This window comes from Anopheles bellator, mitochondrion, assembly GCF_943735745.2.
Source record: "Anopheles bellator isolate SP24_3_1, LabID 2-140 mitochondrion, complete genome".
Classification (NCBI taxonomy): domain Eukaryota; kingdom Metazoa; phylum Arthropoda; class Insecta; order Diptera; family Culicidae; genus Anopheles; species Anopheles bellator.
Window position 1 is genome coordinate 1 of NC_030249.1, and position 15,668 is coordinate 15,668.

Below are 15,668 nucleotides of genomic sequence, written 5' to 3' on the forward strand. Positions count from 1 at the left end.
AATGAATTGCCTGAAAAAAAGGATTACCTTGATAGGGTAAATCATGAAATTTAATATTTCATTCATTATATTTAACAGAATTAAACTATCTCTAAAAGAATCAAAATCTATTGTGCTTCGTACACTAAAATATAAAAAGATAAGCTAATTAAGCTACTGGGTTCATACCCCATTTATAAAGGTTATAGTCCTTTTCTTTTTAATTAAAAAAATTTCAAATAACATTTTTTTTTTTACTTTAATTTTTGGAACTTTTATAACAATTTCTTCTAATTCTTGATTAGGAGCTTGAATAGGGTTAGAAATTAATTTATTATCATTTATCCCCCTAATAAATGATAATAAAAAAAATTTATTAACATCAGAAAGATCATTAAAATATTTTTTAATTCAAGCCTTTGCTTCTTCAATTTTATTATTTGCAATTATTATATTAATATTTTTTTATAATAATAATTTTTATTTAATTAATAAAATTAATGAAATTTTAATTTTATCTACTTTATTATTAAAAAGAGGAGCCGCCCCCTTTCATTTTTGATTCCCTGAAGTAATAGAAGGATTAAGATGAATTAATGGATTAATTTTAATAACATGACAAAAATTAGCCCCTATAATATTAATCTCTTATAACTATATATATACTTTTTTTATAATATCAATTATTTTATCAATATTAATTGGCTCATTAATAGGATTAAATCAAACTTCTTTACGAAAATTAATAGCATTCTCCTCTATTAACCATCTAGGATGAATACTATTAGCAATAATAAATAATGAATTAATTTGATTATCTTACTTTTTTTTTTATTCTTTTTTATCTTTTTCCATCATTATTTTATTTAATAATTTTAAACTATTTTATTTCAATCAAATTTTTAATATTAGAATAATAAACCCAATTATTAAATTATTAATTTTTTTAAATTTTTTATCTTTAGGAGGATTACCCCCATTTTTGGGATTTTTACCAAAATGATTAGTAATTCAAAATTTAATTAATATAAATCAATTATTTATATTAGTTATTAGAACTTGTTTAACTTTAATTACTTTATACTTTTATCTACGTCTTTCTTATAGAATTTTTATATTAAATTTTCAAAAAAATTCATGATTGTTAAAAAATACTTATAATTTAAAAATTTCTTCTTTTAGACTAATTTTAAATTTTATTTCAATTGGAGGATTATTAATAACTTTTATAATTTATTTAATCATATAAGAATTTAAGTTAATAAAACTAATAGCCTTCAAAGCTAAAATTATTTGTAATAATCATTTAATTCTTAAGCTTTAATAATTTTAATTATTCCTTTAGAATTGCAGTCTAATATCATTATTGACTATAAAGCTTGATTAAAGAGAAAAATTTTCCCATAAATAAATTTACAATTTATTGCCTATTATCAGCCATTTAATCGCGACAATGGTTATTTTCTACAAATCATAAAGATATTGGTACTTTATACTTTATTTTTGGAGCTTGAGCTGGTATAGTCGGAACTTCTTTAAGAATTTTAATTCGAGCTGAATTAGGCCACCCCGGAGCATTTATTGGAGATGATCAAATTTATAATGTTATTGTAACTGCTCATGCTTTTATCATAATTTTTTTTATAGTTATACCTATTATAATTGGAGGATTTGGAAATTGATTAGTTCCTTTAATATTAGGAGCCCCTGATATAGCTTTCCCTCGAATAAATAATATAAGATTCTGAATATTACCTCCTTCTTTAACTTTATTGGTTTCAAGAAGTATAGTAGAAAATGGAGCAGGAACAGGTTGAACTGTTTACCCTCCTCTATCTTCTGGGATTGCTCATGCTGGAGCTTCTGTAGATTTAGCAATTTTTTCCTTACATTTAGCAGGAATTTCTTCTATTTTAGGAGCAGTAAATTTTATCACTACAGTTATTAATATACGATCCCCAGGGATTACTTTAGATCGAATGCCTTTATTTGTTTGATCCGTAGTAATTACTGCAATTTTATTGCTTTTATCTTTACCCGTTTTAGCTGGAGCTATTACTATGCTTTTAACTGATCGAAATTTAAATACTTCTTTTTTTGACCCAGCTGGAGGAGGAGATCCAATTTTATACCAACATTTATTTTGATTTTTTGGACATCCTGAAGTTTATATTTTAATTTTACCAGGATTTGGAATAATTTCTCATATTATTACTCAAGAAAGAGGGAAAAAGGAAACTTTTGGAAACTTAGGAATAATTTATGCAATATTAGCTATTGGATTATTAGGATTTATTGTTTGAGCTCATCATATATTTACAGTTGGAATAGACGTAGATACCCGAGCTTATTTTACTTCAGCTACAATAATTATTGCTGTACCAACAGGAATTAAAATTTTTAGATGATTAGCTACTTTACATGGAACTCAACTTACTTATAGCCCTGCTATACTATGAGCCTTTGGATTTGTTTTTTTATTCACAGTTGGAGGATTAACAGGAGTTGTATTAGCTAATTCATCTATTGATATTGTATTACATGATACTTATTACGTAGTAGCTCATTTTCATTATGTTTTATCAATAGGGGCAGTATTTGCTATTATAGCAGGATTTGTTCACTGATACCCCTTATTAACAGGGTTAACAATAAACCCAAGCTGATTAAAAATTCAATTTTCAATAATATTTATTGGAGTAAATTTAACATTTTTTCCTCAACATTTTTTAGGATTAGCTGGGATACCCCGACGATATTCAGATTTTCCTGATAGTTATTTAGCTTGAAATATTGTTTCTTCTTTAGGAAGAACTATTTCTATGTTCGCTATTATTTATTTCTTATTCATTATTTGAGAAAGAATAATTACTCAGCGAACACCTTCTTTCCCAATACAATTATCTTCATCTATTGAATGATACCATACTCTTCCACCAGCTGAGCATACTTACGCAGAATTACCATTATTAACTAATAATTTCTAATATGGCAGATTAGTGCAATGAATTTAAGCTTCATATATAAAGATTTTATCTTTTATTAGAAAATGGCAACATGAGCAAATTTAGGGCTACAAGATAGAACTTCCCCTTTAATAGAACAATTAAATTTTTTTCATGATCATACTCTTTTAATTTTAACTATAATTACAATTTTAGTAGGATATATTATAGGAATACTAATATTTAATAATTTTACTAATCGATTTCTTCTTCACGGTCAAACAATCGAAATTATTTGAACAGTATTACCTGCCATTATTTTAATATTTATTGCTTTCCCTTCTTTACGATTATTATATTTAATAGATGAAATTAATACTCCTTCATTAACTTTAAAATCTATTGGTCATCAATGATATTGAAGTTATGAATATTCAGATTTTTTAAACTTAGAATTTGATTCTTATATAATCCCTACAAATGAATTAGAAACAAGAGGATTCCGTTTATTAGATGTCGATAATCGTATTATTTTACCAATAAATAACCAAATTCGAATTTTAGTAACAGCAACAGATGTACTTCATTCATGAACAATTCCATCTTTAGGAGTTAAAGTTGATGCAACCCCCGGTCGTTTAAACCAACTTAATTTTTTAATAAATCGACCAGGACTATTTTTTGGGCAATGTTCTGAAATTTGTGGAGCTAATCACAGTTTTATACCAATTGTAATTGAAAGAGTTCCTATAAATTTTTTTATTAAATGAATTATTTCAATAACTAATTCATTAGATGACTGAAAGCAAGTAATGATCTCTTAAATCATATTATAGTAAATTAGCAATTACTTCTAATGAAATAAATAACTCAAAAAAAATTAGTTTTATAAAAACCTTAGTATGTCAAACTAAAAAAATTAGTATAGTCTAATATTTTTTAATCCCACAAATAGCACCAATTAATTGATTAATTTTATTTTTAATTTTTTCATTTACTTTAGTAATTTTTAATATATTAAATTATTATTGTATTTTATACACTCCAATAAAAACTTCTCAATCTTTAACTACTCAAACTAATACTTTAAATTGAAAATGATAACAAATTTATTTTCTGTTTTTGATCCTTCAACAACTATTTTAAACTTATCTTTAAATTGACTAAGAACTTTTTTAGGATTAATTTTAATCCCTTTTTCTTACTGACTATTACCTAATCGATTTCAAATAATATGAAATAATATTTTATTAACATTACACAAAGAATTTAAAACATTATTAGGACTTTCTGGGCATAATGGAAGAACTTTAATATTTATTTCATTATTTACATTAATTATATTTAATAATTTTTTAGGGCTATTCCCTTACATTTTTACTAGAACAAGTCATTTAACTTTAACATTAGCTTTAGCCTTCCCATTATGACTAAGCTTTATATTATATGGATGAATTAATCATACTCAACATATATTTGCTCATTTAGTCCCTCAAGGAACCCCAGCAGTATTAATGCCTTTTATAGTATGCATTGAAACAATTAGAAATGTAATTCGACCAGGAACCCTAGCTGTTCGATTAACTGCTAATATAATTGCTGGTCATTTATTAATAACCTTATTAGGAAATACAGGACCAATAACAAGAAATTATTTAATTTTATCATTAATTTTAACCACACAAATTGCCTTACTAGTACTTGAATCAGCAGTTGCTATTATTCAATCATATGTTTTTGCAGTATTAAGAACTCTTTATTCAAGAGAAGTTAACTAATGTCAACACATGCAAATCATTCTTTTCATTTAGTAGATTACAGCCCTTGACCTTTAACAGGAGCTATTGGAGCAATAACTACTGTTTCTGGATTAGTTCAATGATTCCACCAATATACAATGACTTTATTTATTTTAGGTAATATTATTACTCTATTAACTATATATCAATGATGACGAGATATTTCACGAGAAGGAACTTTTCAAGGACTTCATACATATTCTGTAACAATTGGATTACGATGAGGTATAATTTTATTTATTGTTTCTGAAATCTTTTTTTTTATTTCATTTTTTTGAGCTTTTTTTCATAGAAGCTTATCTCCAACAATTGAATTAGGAATAACATGACCCCCTATTGGAATTTTAGCTTTTAACCCTTTTCAAATTCCTTTATTAAATACAGCAATTTTATTAGCTTCTGGAGTAACTGTAACTTGAGCTCATCATGCCTTAATGGAAGGAAATCACTCTCAAACAACTCAAAGATTATTTTTTACTATTGTCTTAGGTATTTATTTTACTATTCTTCAAGCCTACGAATATATTGAAGCTCCTTTCTCAATTGCTGATGCAGTCTATGGCTCAACTTTTTTTATAGCAACTGGATTCCATGGATTACATGTTTTAATTGGAACAACTTTTCTTTTAATTTGTTTCCTACGACATATCAATTACCATTTTTCAAAAAATCATCACTTTGGATTCGAAGCCGCTGCTTGATATTGACATTTTGTAGATGTTGTTTGATTATTTTTATATATTTCTATTTATTGATGAGGTAGATATTTATAAAGTATATCTATGTATATGTGACTTCCAATCACAAGGACTAAAAATTTTTAGTATAAATAATATTATTAATTTCCTCAATAACTATTATTATTTTTATTATTACTATTATTGTAATAATATTAGCTACTTTATTATCAAAAAAAACTTTATTAGACCGAGAAAAATGTTCTCCATTTGAATGTGGGTTTGACCCAATAAATTCTTCACGTCTCCCCTTTTCTTTACGATTTTTTTTAATTGCAATTATTTTTTTAATTTTTGATGTAGAAATTGCTTTATTACTCCCTATAATTATAATTATTAAATCTTCTAATTTAATTAATTGATCAATTACAAGTTTATTTTTTATTTTTATTTTATTAATTGGCCTTTACCATGAATGAAACCAAGGAGCTTTAGAATGAAATAATTAAATATGAAGCGATAAATTGCAATTAGTTTCGGCCTAATTTTAGGTGAAAATCACCCATATTTTAGGGTAATAGTTAATTATAACATTTAATTTGCATTTAAAAAGTATTGAAATTTCAATTTACCTTATTAATTGAAACCAAAAAGAGGTATATCACTGTTAATGATAAAATTGAATTCTTAAAATTCCAATTAAAGAAATATAAATGGAATTAAACCATTAAAGAATAAAGTTAGCAGCTTTTTCTTGATCTACATATTTCATTTTATAAAATATTTATATAGTTTAATAAAAACATTACATTTTCAATGTAAAAATAAAAATTCTATTTTTTATAAATATTTAAAAATTTAACAATCTCCCTAACATCTTCAATGTTATGCTCTAAATATAAGCTATTTAAATTAATTAATTAATATAATTAATATTAATAATACAATAAATCATAACATATATCTTAATATATAAATTTTTAAATTATTATTTTGAAATTCTTGTAAATATAAAGAATAAAATTTTAATTTAAAATATAACATTTGAGCCCCAAAGTATTCTCTTCATCCTTGATCAAAACTTTTATATGAATATAATCCTAACTTTAATGGATAATTAATAACTCCAATTGTAGAAATAATTGGTATAAACCATATAGATCCAATAAAATAAATAAAATTATAATAATTTAAAGATTTATTTATAAAAAATAATTTAACATTTCTTAAAATATACCCTATAACTCCTCCTAAAATACAAACAAATAATGTTAATATTTTTAAATTTAAAGGTAAACAAATTATTATTGGATTAAAAAATATTAATCATCTTAATATAGAACCACCAATAATTGCTATAATCATTAAAAAAAAAATTCTAAAAATTATAGTTCATCCTTTATCATTTAAAGGATGTAAAACTCTTCTATTAAAATCTCCAGTTATTGAATAATAAACTAACCGAAATGAATAACATACAGTTAATCCTGTTCTAAAAAAAAAAAGAAAAAAAGAAAAGAAATTTAAATAAGATAAACTAACTATTTCTAAAATTAAATCTTTAGAATAAAACCCAGCTAAAAAAGGTATTCCACATAACGCTAAATTAGCTACATTAAAACATCTACAAGTTAAAGGTATTCTTATTCTTAATCTCCCTATTATACGAATATCTTGAGAATTTTTTATATTATGAATAATTGATCCTGCACATATAAATAATAAAGCTTTAAATAAAGCATGTGTCAATAAATGAAAAAAAGCTAATTTATAATACCCTATTGATAAAATTCTTATTATTAACCCTAACTGTCTTAAAGTAGATAAAGCAATAATTTTTTTTAAATCAAATTCAAAATTTGCCCCTAACCCTGCTATAAATATAGTTAACCCAGACACTAATAAAAGAAATTGACCTATTCATCAATTAACCAATAAAATATTAAATCGAATTAATAAATAAACCCCTGCTGTGACTAATGTAGATGAATGAACTAAAGCTGAAACAGGGGTAGGAGCTGCTATAGCTGCAGGAAGTCAAGAAGAAAAGGGGATCTGAGCTCTTTTAGTTATAGCTGCCAACATAACTAACCCCCCAATAACTATTATTTCTATATTTTTCCCTATTAAATCTAAATAAAAAATATAGTTTCAACTTCCATAATTTAATATTCAAGCAATTGCTAATAATAAAGCTACATCCCCAATTCGATTAGATAAAGCAGTTAATATCCCAGCATTATAAGATTTAACATTTTGAAAATAAATTACTAAACAATAGGAAACTAATCCAAGTCCATCCCACCCAAGTAAAATTCTAATCAAATTAGGTCTAATAATTAATATTATTATAGATATAACAAATATTAATACTAATAAGATAAATCGATTAATATTATAATCCTCTTCCATATATTGATTTCTATAAAAAATAACTAAAGAAGAAATTAATAAAACAAAAGATATAAATATTAATCTTATTCAATCAAATAAAAAAGTTATTACAATAGACATAGATTGCATTGTTAAAATTTCCCATTCAATAAAATAAACCAAATCTTTTAAGATAAATTTAATTCTTAAACAAAATAAAGAAAAACTAATAAAAATTAAAAAATAAAAACTAATTTTACAATAATTAATTAAATAATTCACGATCTAAAATGAAATTTCATATCATTGACACCACAAATCAATATTTTTTTTTAAACTATTTAAATTTAAATTCATAATATACAAGCACCACTTTTTAAAATTAATAAATTTAAAGGTAATCAATGTAATATTAATAATAAAAATTCTCGTACATTCCCAATTGAAAAAAAAAAATTACCTGAATAAATTTTTCCATGTTGACTATAAGCAAATAAATATAAAGAATAAGCGGCTCTAAAAAAAGATAAAAATGATAATATAATTATAGTAACTCATGACCATCTAACAATTCTATTTAATAAAGAAATTTCTCCCAATAAATTTAAAGTTGGAGGAGCTGCTATATTACCTGAACATAAAAGAAATCATCATAATCTAAAAGAAGGTATAAAATTTAATAGCCCCTTATTAATTAATAGTCTTCGTCTTCCTATTCGTTCATAAGAAATATTAGCTAAACAAAATAACCCAGAAGAACACAAACCATGAGCAATTATTAATGCATAAGACCCAGTTAACCCTCAATAAGTTAAAGTTAATAACCCACTTAAAACAATTCCTATATGGGCAACAGAAGAATAAGCAATTAATGCTTTTAAATCTGTTTGACGTAAACAAATTAATCTAATTAAAACCCCTCCAACTAAACTAATTCTAATAAATCAATAATTATACTTAACCCCAGAAATTTGTAACAAAGAAAATATTCGTAATAAACCATAACCACCTAATTTTAATAAAACTCCAGCTAAAATTATTGACCCAGAAACTGGAGCTTCAACATGAGCTTTTGGCAATCATAAATGAACTAAAAATATTGGTATTTTAACTAAAAATGCAAAAATTAAACATAAATATAATAAATTTATATTTAAAAAATTAAAATTAATTAATAAATTAAAAGATAATGTATTATTAAAATTTAAAATATAAAAAATACCAATAAGTAGCGGTAAAGAAGCTAATAAAGTATAAAACAATAAATAAATTCCAGCTTGTAACCGTTCAGGTTGATACCCTCATCCTAAAATTAAAAATAAAGTAGGAATTAGACTAGCTTCAAAAAATAAATAAAATATAAATATACTTATAGAACTAAATGTTAATAATAATATTATTAATAATATTATTAATATAAAAACAAACAAATTTTTATAATTATTTAATAAATAAATTTTTTCTCTAGCCATTAATATCAACCCGCAAATTCAAAATCTTAATAAAATTAATCCGTAAGAAATTATATCCAATCCAAATATATAACTAATATAACTAAAATAACTTAAAAAATTAATTTTAATTATAAATAAAAATCCAATTAAAAAAATTAAATTTTGTACCATTCAATAAAATCGTTCTAAAAAAGAAAAAAAGAAAATAATTACTAATATAAAAACAAACTTTAACATTGAAGAACAGAAAAACTTTGAAAATAATCATTACCATGTGTACGAATTATAGAAACTAAAATAGATAAACCAAGAACCCCCTCACATACACAGAAAGTTAAAAAAAATATTCTAAAATAACTTTCAAACCCTATAAAATTTAAATAAAAAAAAAAAAAAATAAAAAGTCTTAAAACTATAAATTCTAAACTTAACAAAACGGATAGTAAATGTTTTCGATTAGAAACAAATACTATACACCCAAATAAAAATATAATTATTGATAAATAAAATCCTAAAAATAAGTTTGCCATTAATTTAAGTTTAAATAGTTTAACTAAAACATTAGTCTTGTAAACTAAAAATAAGATTAAATCTTTTTAAACTTCAAGAAAAAAGAAACTTCTTTATCACTAATTCCCAAAATTAATATTTTAAATAAAACTATTTCTTGAAATTACAAAATTAATTATCATATCTGCTTGTTTAATTATAAGTTTTATTTTTATACAAATAAATCATCCTTTATCTATAGGACTAATCCTATTAATTCAAACTTTTTTAACTTGTATATTAACAGGAATTTACGTAAAAACTTTTTGATTTTCTTATATTCTATTCCTAATTTTTTTAGGAGGAATATTAATTTTATTTATTTATGTTACTTCTTTATCTTCAAATGAAATATTTTCTATATCTTTCAGTTTATCTTTAATAAGATTTATAATTTTTATACTTTTTATAATAATTTTTTTATTTTTAGATAAATCTTTAATTGAACAATTTATTATAAATTTAGAAATAGAAAAAATTTTAAATTTTAATAATTTAATTAATGAAAATATGTTATCTTTAAATAAAATATATAACTTTCCAATTAATATAATTACTTTATTACTAATTAATTATTTATTTTTAACATTATTAGTAACAGTAAAAATTACAAAAAAATTTTATGGACCATTGCGCCCAATAAACTAATGTTTAAACCTATACGAAAAACTCACCCTTTAATCCAAATTGTAAATAACGCTCTTGTCGACCTTCCCGCCCCTTCAAATATTTCAGCTTGATGAAATTTTGGTTCATTATTAGGAGTATGTTTAATACTTCAAATTTTAACTGGTTTATTTTTAGCAATACATTATGCAGCTGATATCGAAACAGCTTTTAACAGAGTAAATCATATTTGTCGAGATGTCAATAATGGTTGATTTTTACGAATTTGCCATGCCAATGGAGCTTCTTTTTTTTTTGCTTGTTTATTCATCCACGTTGGACGAGGAGTATATTATGAATCATATTTATACCATATAACATGAAATACAGGAGTTATTATTTTATTTTTAACAATAGCAACAGGATTTTTAGGATATGTATTACCTTGAGGACAAATATCTTTTTGAGGAGCAACAGTAATTACAAATTTATTATCCGCAGTCCCTTATTTAGGAATAGATTTAGTTCAATGAATTTGAGGAGGATTTGCTGTAGATAACGCTACATTAACTCGATTTTTCACTTTTCATTTTATTTTTCCTTTTATTATTTTAGCATTAATAATAGTTCATTTACTATTTCTTCACCAAACAGGATCAAATAACCCTTTAGGATTAAATAGAAATGTAGACAAGATTCCATTCCACCCATATTTTATTTACAAGGATATTTTTGGGTTTATTATTTTTTTATGATTTTTATTAGCTTTTATTTGAAAATTTAATTACTTATTAATAGACCCAGAAAATTTTATCCCAGCTAATCCTTTAGTGACTCCTGTTCATATTCAACCTGAATGATATTTTTTATTTGCATACGCAATTTTACGATCAATCCCCAATAAATTAGGAGGAGTAATTGCTTTAGTACTATCTATTGCAATTCTATTGATTTTACCTTTTACTCATCAAAGTAAATTTCGAGGATTACAATTTTACCCTTTAAACCAAATTTTATTTTGAAATATAGTAATTGTAGCCTCATTATTAACATGAATTGGAGCTCGTCCAGTAGAAGACCCTTATGTTTTAACTGGACAAATTTTAACTGTTTTATATTTTTCTTATTTTTTAATTAATCCAATACTAGCCAAATTTTGAGATAAGTTACTAAATTAATTAATAAGCTTTTACAGCATATGTCTTGAAAACATAAGAAAGAAGTCAAATCTTCTATTAATTTTATACTAAAATTTATTCATTAAATTAATAAAGAAATAAAAAAAATTTTAATCCCAATAAAAAAAAATAAATAATTTAAAGAAAAAGGTAAAAATCTTTTTCAAGCTAAATACATTAATTTATCATACCGAAATCGAGGCAATGTCCCTCGAACTCAAATAAAAATAAAAGAAATAAATCTTAATTTTAAAAAAAATATAAATCTATAAATATCTGCCCCCAAAAAAATTACAACAAATAACATTCTTATAAATAAAATTCTTGAATATTCCGCTAAAAAAATTAAAGCAAATCCCCCTCTTCTATATTCAACATTAAACCCAGATACTAATTCAGATTCCCCTTCTGCAAAATCAAAAGGAGTTCGATTAGTTTCAGCTAAACAAGAAGCCAACCAAACCAATCCTAAAGGAAAACAAAAAAAAATAAATCAATTATTAAATTGATAATTAAAAAATCTTAAAAAATTATAATTACCAATTAAAAAAATAAAACTTAATAAAATTAATGCTAAACTAACTTCATAAGAAATAGTTTGAGCAACTGCACGAAGCCCTCCTAATAACGCATAATTTGAATTAGAAGATCAACCAGCAATTATAACGGTATAAACCCCCAAACTTGTACAACATAAAAAAAATAAAATTCCTAAATTAAAAGAATACAATTTAATTAAATAAGGAATACACATTCAAATTAATAAAGACAAAAATAAAGAAAAAATAGGAGAAAAATAATAAGAAATATAATTAGAAACTAAAGGATAAGTTTGTTCCTTACTAAATAATTTCACAGCATCACTAAAAGGCTGTAATAACCCATTAAACCCAACTTTATTGGGTCCTTTACGAATTTGAATATACCCAAGAACTTTACGTTCTAATAAAGTTAAAAAAGCTACTCCAACTATTACTCCAATAACTAATAATAAACTTCCAATTAAAGGTAAAATTAAATCAAATAAAACCAATACTATTTATAATTAAAAATTATATTTATAAATTCTAAATTTATTGCATTATTCTGCCAAAATAGTAAATAATATTAATAATTTTCAATTTAAATAAAATTATATTTTATATATTAGGTCCTTTCGTACTACAATATAATAATTTATTAAAGATAGAAACCAACCTGGCTTACGCCGGTTTGAACTCAGATCATGTAAGAATCAAAAGGTCGAACAGACCTAAACTTTAAACTTCTACACCTAAAAATAACTCTTAATCCAACATCGAGGTCGCAATCTTTCTTATCGATAAGAACTCTCTAAAAAAATTACGCTGTTATCCCTAAGGTAACTTAATTTTTTAATCCATAAAACAGGATCTAATTTTCATAAATCAATGTAAATAATAAATAAAAGTTAATTAAATTTTAATATCACCCCAATAAAATTTTATTAAAAATAAAAATTTTAAAATTCTTTATAATTTATAATTCATAAAAATAAAGATCTATAGGGTCTTCTCGTCTTTTAATTTTATTTTAACTTTTTAATTAAAAAATAAAATTCTAATAAAATTTTTAAAAAACAGTATATATCTCATTCAACCATTCATACTAGCCTTCAATTAAAAAACTATTGATTATGCTACCTTCGCACGGTCAAAATACCGCGGCCCTTTAAATTTCAGTGGGCAGGTTAGACTTTAAATAAAATACAAAAAGACATGTTTTTGTTAAACAGGTGAATATATTAAATTTGCCGAATTCTTCATAAAAACCTTTCAATTTAATTATCATATAAAAATTTATATACTAATTTTATCATAATTTTTAATATTTCTTAATTAAATATTATATTTTAATAAAAAATTTAATTTAAAATAAATAATTTTAAATAAAAAATAAATTATAACAAATTTATTAATAATAACTATTTTTAAGCTTACAATTATTTTTTTTAATTATTAAAAATTTAAAAATTTATTTTAAAGCTTATCCCTTAAAATATTATTTTAATTATTTATTTAATTAAAATAATTAATTAAATAAAATAATTAAACTAAATTAAATTTATTTCTTAAAAAACTAGATATATTTTAAAACGATTAACATTTCATTTCTAATTAAATATTAAAAATAATTATTTTACAATAACTTTTATATATTAATTAAATCTTTAAAATTCGAGAAAAATTATTATAATAATTTATTATTTAATAAACCCTGATACACAAGGTACAATAAATAAAATTTTCTTTAAAAATAAAAATTTTTCAATTTATTTCAATATTCTTTTAAAATACTATTAAACTATAATTAAAATTATTAATTCATTAAAAATTACTAAAACATTTAAAATTAAAATTAATTTTATTATTAAACTTATAAAAAAAAAATAATTAATAAATAAATACTATCAATTTAAATTGAATTGCACAAATTTCTTTTCAATGTAAATGAAAGGCTTTACTCATTAAGCTTTAAATTGTCAATCTAGATACACTTTCCAGTACATCTACTATGTTACGACTTATCTCATTTTAAAAATGAGAGCGACGGGCGATGTGTGCATGTTTTAGAGCTATAATCATATAAATAATCTATTTTATATTACTATTAAATCCACTTTCATATTTTTATTAATTTCAAAAAATAATCCATTTAAATAACTTTATTGTAATCCATTTCTACTTAATCATAAACTGCACCTTGATCTGACATTTTATTTATTTTAATATTAAGAAATTTATTAATCTTATAATATATTCTGATGACGACGATATACAAATTAAAAACAAAATTAAGTAAGGTTCAATGTGGATTATCAATTACAGAACAGATTCCTCTAAATAGACTAAAACACCGCCAAATTCTTTAAATTTTAAGAATATAACTATTACTACTTAAGTATAATAATTGTTTAATTTTAATAATAGGGTATCTAATCCTAGTTTATAATAAAATTTTTATAGCTTAAATTAAAAATTTAATTAATTATAAATAAATTTAAAAATTTCACTTAATAAATTTAAAAAAAAATTAAAATAAAAATTCATTTAACTAATACTAAAAATTTTTATTTGCATCATTTGTATAACCGCAGTAGCTGGCACAAATTTTACCAATACTATATATTATTATTAATTCAAAATTACTTTTATTATTAATATTAATTACTGCGAATAAAATAATATTTATTAATTTTTTAAATTAATAATAATTCTTACATAAATTTACATGTAAAATAAAATATAAATAAAATTTTTAACTAGAATAAAATAATATTAAAATTTATAAGTCAAAAATTTTAATTATTTTTAATATTTTATATTAATATATTATTTATATTTATATATTTATACACATTTAAACTTTAAATTTAAACTATTAAAATTAAATATTTAAAGTACATTCCTCCCGAAAATATACCCCTAATTTTTTTTTTATTAATTAATAATCAAAAATTTTAATTATTTTTAATATTTTATATTAATATATTATTTATATTTATATATTTATACACATTTAAACTTTAAATTTAAACTATTAAAATTAAATATTTAAAGTACATTCCTCCAATCACCCCTAATTTTTTTTTTTTTAATATAATAATTATATTAAATATATATATATATATATTTATATATATATAAATTATTTATTAATTAATATATCATTTCCTCCAATCACCCCTAATTTTTTTTTTTTTAATATAATAATTATATTAAATATATATATATATATATATATTTATATATATATAAATTATTTATTAATTAATATATCATTTTTTTTAATTATAAGACTATATGGTATATAAATAATATTACCTATTTAATATAAATAGTTTATATATTAAATATTTATATATATATAAATCATTTATTAATTAATATATCATTTTTTTTAATTATAAGACTATATGGTATATAAATAATATTACCTATTTAATATAAATAGTTTATATATTAAATATTTATATATATATAAATCATTTATTAATTAATATATCATTTTTTTTTTAATTATAGAATTATAAAAATATTTTTATAATTTTAAATATAGGTCCATTAGTTTTAATGTTAATTTAAAAAAA

General features: G+C 21.8%; 13 protein-coding genes and 24 non-coding genes across 37 annotated transcripts; 22 read left to right on the forward strand and 15 right to left on the reverse strand. All coding sequences in view use genetic code 5, as the record gives it.

Annotated features, from left to right (window-relative positions):
* On the forward strand, positions 1 to 68 carry trnI(gat). Its single transcript has one exon. It is a non-coding gene; the product is annotated as a tRNA-Ile (tRNA).
* On the reverse strand, positions 66 to 134 carry trnQ(ttg). Its single transcript has one exon. It is a non-coding gene; the product is annotated as a tRNA-Gln (tRNA).
* On the forward strand, positions 134 to 202 carry trnM(cat). Its single transcript has one exon. It is a non-coding gene; the product is annotated as a tRNA-Met (tRNA).
* On the forward strand, positions 203 to 1,228 carry ND2 (NADH dehydrogenase subunit 2). Its single transcript has one exon. The coding sequence runs from the start codon at positions 203 to 205 to the stop codon at positions 1,226 to 1,228; it is 1,026 nt and encodes a 341-aa protein (YP_009255440.1).
* Positions 1,227 to 1,295, forward strand: trnW(tca). Its single transcript has one exon. It is a non-coding gene; the product is annotated as a tRNA-Trp (tRNA).
* Positions 1,295 to 1,359, reverse strand: trnC(gca). Its single transcript has one exon. It is a non-coding gene; the product is annotated as a tRNA-Cys (tRNA).
* trnY(gta) lies at positions 1,360 to 1,426 on the reverse strand. Its single transcript has one exon. It is a non-coding gene; the product is annotated as a tRNA-Tyr (tRNA).
* Positions 1,425 to 2,961, forward strand: COX1 (cytochrome c oxidase subunit I; the record flags this gene model as incomplete). Its single annotated transcript has 1 exon — positions 1,425 to 2,961. A coding segment is annotated over one exon (1,537 nt), but the record flags the coding sequence as incomplete, so codon positions are not given.
* Positions 2,962 to 3,027, forward strand: trnL2(taa). Its single transcript has one exon. It is a non-coding gene; the product is annotated as a tRNA-Leu (tRNA).
* Position 3,028: 1 nt separating this feature from the next.
* On the forward strand, positions 3,029 to 3,713 carry COX2 (cytochrome c oxidase subunit II). The gene has a single exon. A coding segment is annotated over exon 1 (685 nt).
* On the forward strand, positions 3,714 to 3,784 carry trnK(ctt). The gene has a single exon. It is a non-coding gene; the product is annotated as a tRNA-Lys (tRNA).
* A 14-nt stretch (positions 3,785 to 3,798) lies between these two features.
* trnD(gtc) lies at positions 3,799 to 3,866 on the forward strand. Its single transcript has one exon. It is a non-coding gene; the product is annotated as a tRNA-Asp (tRNA).
* On the forward strand, positions 3,867 to 4,028 carry ATP8 (ATP synthase F0 subunit 8). The gene has a single exon. The coding sequence runs from the start codon at positions 3,867 to 3,869 to the stop codon at positions 4,026 to 4,028; it is 162 nt and encodes a 53-aa protein (YP_009255443.1).
* ATP6 (ATP synthase F0 subunit 6) lies at positions 4,022 to 4,702 on the forward strand. Its single transcript has one exon. The coding sequence runs from the start codon at positions 4,022 to 4,024 to the stop codon at positions 4,700 to 4,702; it is 681 nt and encodes a 226-aa protein (YP_009255444.1).
* On the forward strand, positions 4,702 to 5,489 carry COX3 (cytochrome c oxidase subunit III). Its single transcript has one exon. A coding segment is annotated over exon 1 (788 nt).
* trnG(tcc) lies at positions 5,489 to 5,555 on the forward strand. The gene has a single exon. It is a non-coding gene; the product is annotated as a tRNA-Gly (tRNA).
* On the forward strand, positions 5,556 to 5,909 carry ND3 (NADH dehydrogenase subunit 3). Its single transcript has one exon. The coding sequence runs from the start codon at positions 5,556 to 5,558 to the stop codon at positions 5,907 to 5,909; it is 354 nt and encodes a 117-aa protein (YP_009255446.1).
* Positions 5,908 to 5,971, forward strand: trnR(tcg). Its single transcript has one exon. It is a non-coding gene; the product is annotated as a tRNA-Arg (tRNA).
* trnA(tgc) lies at positions 5,972 to 6,036 on the forward strand. The gene has a single exon. It is a non-coding gene; the product is annotated as a tRNA-Ala (tRNA).
* On the forward strand, positions 6,037 to 6,104 carry trnN(gtt). Its single transcript has one exon. It is a non-coding gene; the product is annotated as a tRNA-Asn (tRNA).
* trnS1(gct) lies at positions 6,104 to 6,170 on the reverse strand. Its single transcript has one exon. It is a non-coding gene; the product is annotated as a tRNA-Ser (tRNA).
* A 12-nt stretch (positions 6,171 to 6,182) lies between these two features.
* Positions 6,183 to 6,249, forward strand: trnE(ttc). The gene has a single exon. It is a non-coding gene; the product is annotated as a tRNA-Glu (tRNA).
* Positions 6,248 to 6,313, reverse strand: trnF(gaa). Its single transcript has one exon. It is a non-coding gene; the product is annotated as a tRNA-Phe (tRNA).
* On the reverse strand, positions 6,313 to 8,058 carry ND5 (NADH dehydrogenase subunit 5). The gene has a single exon. The coding sequence runs from the start codon at positions 8,056 to 8,058 to the stop codon at positions 6,313 to 6,315; it is 1,746 nt and encodes a 581-aa protein (YP_009255447.1).
* Positions 8,056 to 8,120, reverse strand: trnH(gtg). The gene has a single exon. It is a non-coding gene; the product is annotated as a tRNA-His (tRNA).
* Positions 8,121 to 9,464, reverse strand: ND4 (NADH dehydrogenase subunit 4). Its single transcript has one exon. The coding sequence runs from the start codon at positions 9,462 to 9,464 to the stop codon at positions 8,121 to 8,123; it is 1,344 nt and encodes a 447-aa protein (YP_009255448.1).
* On the reverse strand, positions 9,458 to 9,757 carry ND4L (NADH dehydrogenase subunit 4L). The gene has a single exon. It carries the CDS (start codon positions 9,755 to 9,757, stop codon positions 9,458 to 9,460), a length of 300 nt encoding a protein of 99 aa, YP_009255449.1.
* An 8-nt stretch (positions 9,758 to 9,765) lies between these two features.
* trnT(tgt) lies at positions 9,766 to 9,830 on the forward strand. Its single transcript has one exon. It is a non-coding gene; the product is annotated as a tRNA-Thr (tRNA).
* Positions 9,831 to 9,897, reverse strand: trnP(tgg). The gene has a single exon. It is a non-coding gene; the product is annotated as a tRNA-Pro (tRNA).
* Positions 9,898 to 9,899: 2 nt separating this feature from the next.
* ND6 (NADH dehydrogenase subunit 6) lies at positions 9,900 to 10,424 on the forward strand. The gene has a single exon. It carries the CDS (start codon positions 9,900 to 9,902, stop codon positions 10,422 to 10,424), a length of 525 nt encoding a protein of 174 aa, YP_009255450.1.
* On the forward strand, positions 10,424 to 11,560 carry CYTB (cytochrome b). The gene has a single exon. It carries the CDS (start codon positions 10,424 to 10,426, stop codon positions 11,558 to 11,560), a length of 1,137 nt encoding a protein of 378 aa, YP_009255451.1.
* trnS2(tga) lies at positions 11,559 to 11,624 on the forward strand. The gene has a single exon. It is a non-coding gene; the product is annotated as a tRNA-Ser (tRNA).
* Positions 11,625 to 11,642: 18 nt separating this feature from the next.
* ND1 (NADH dehydrogenase subunit 1) lies at positions 11,643 to 12,599 on the reverse strand. Its single transcript has one exon. It carries the CDS (start codon positions 12,597 to 12,599, stop codon positions 11,643 to 11,645), a length of 957 nt encoding a protein of 318 aa, YP_009255452.1.
* Positions 12,594 to 12,659, reverse strand: trnL1(tag). Its single transcript has one exon. It is a non-coding gene; the product is annotated as a tRNA-Leu (tRNA).
* rrnL lies at positions 12,660 to 13,988 on the reverse strand. Its single transcript has one exon. It is a non-coding gene; the product is annotated as a 16S ribosomal RNA (ribosomal RNA).
* Positions 13,989 to 14,060, reverse strand: trnV(tac). Its single transcript has one exon. It is a non-coding gene; the product is annotated as a tRNA-Val (tRNA).
* Positions 14,061 to 14,857, reverse strand: rrnS. Its single transcript has one exon. It is a non-coding gene; the product is annotated as a 12S ribosomal RNA (ribosomal RNA).
* Positions 14,858 to 15,668: the final 811 nt, after the last annotated feature.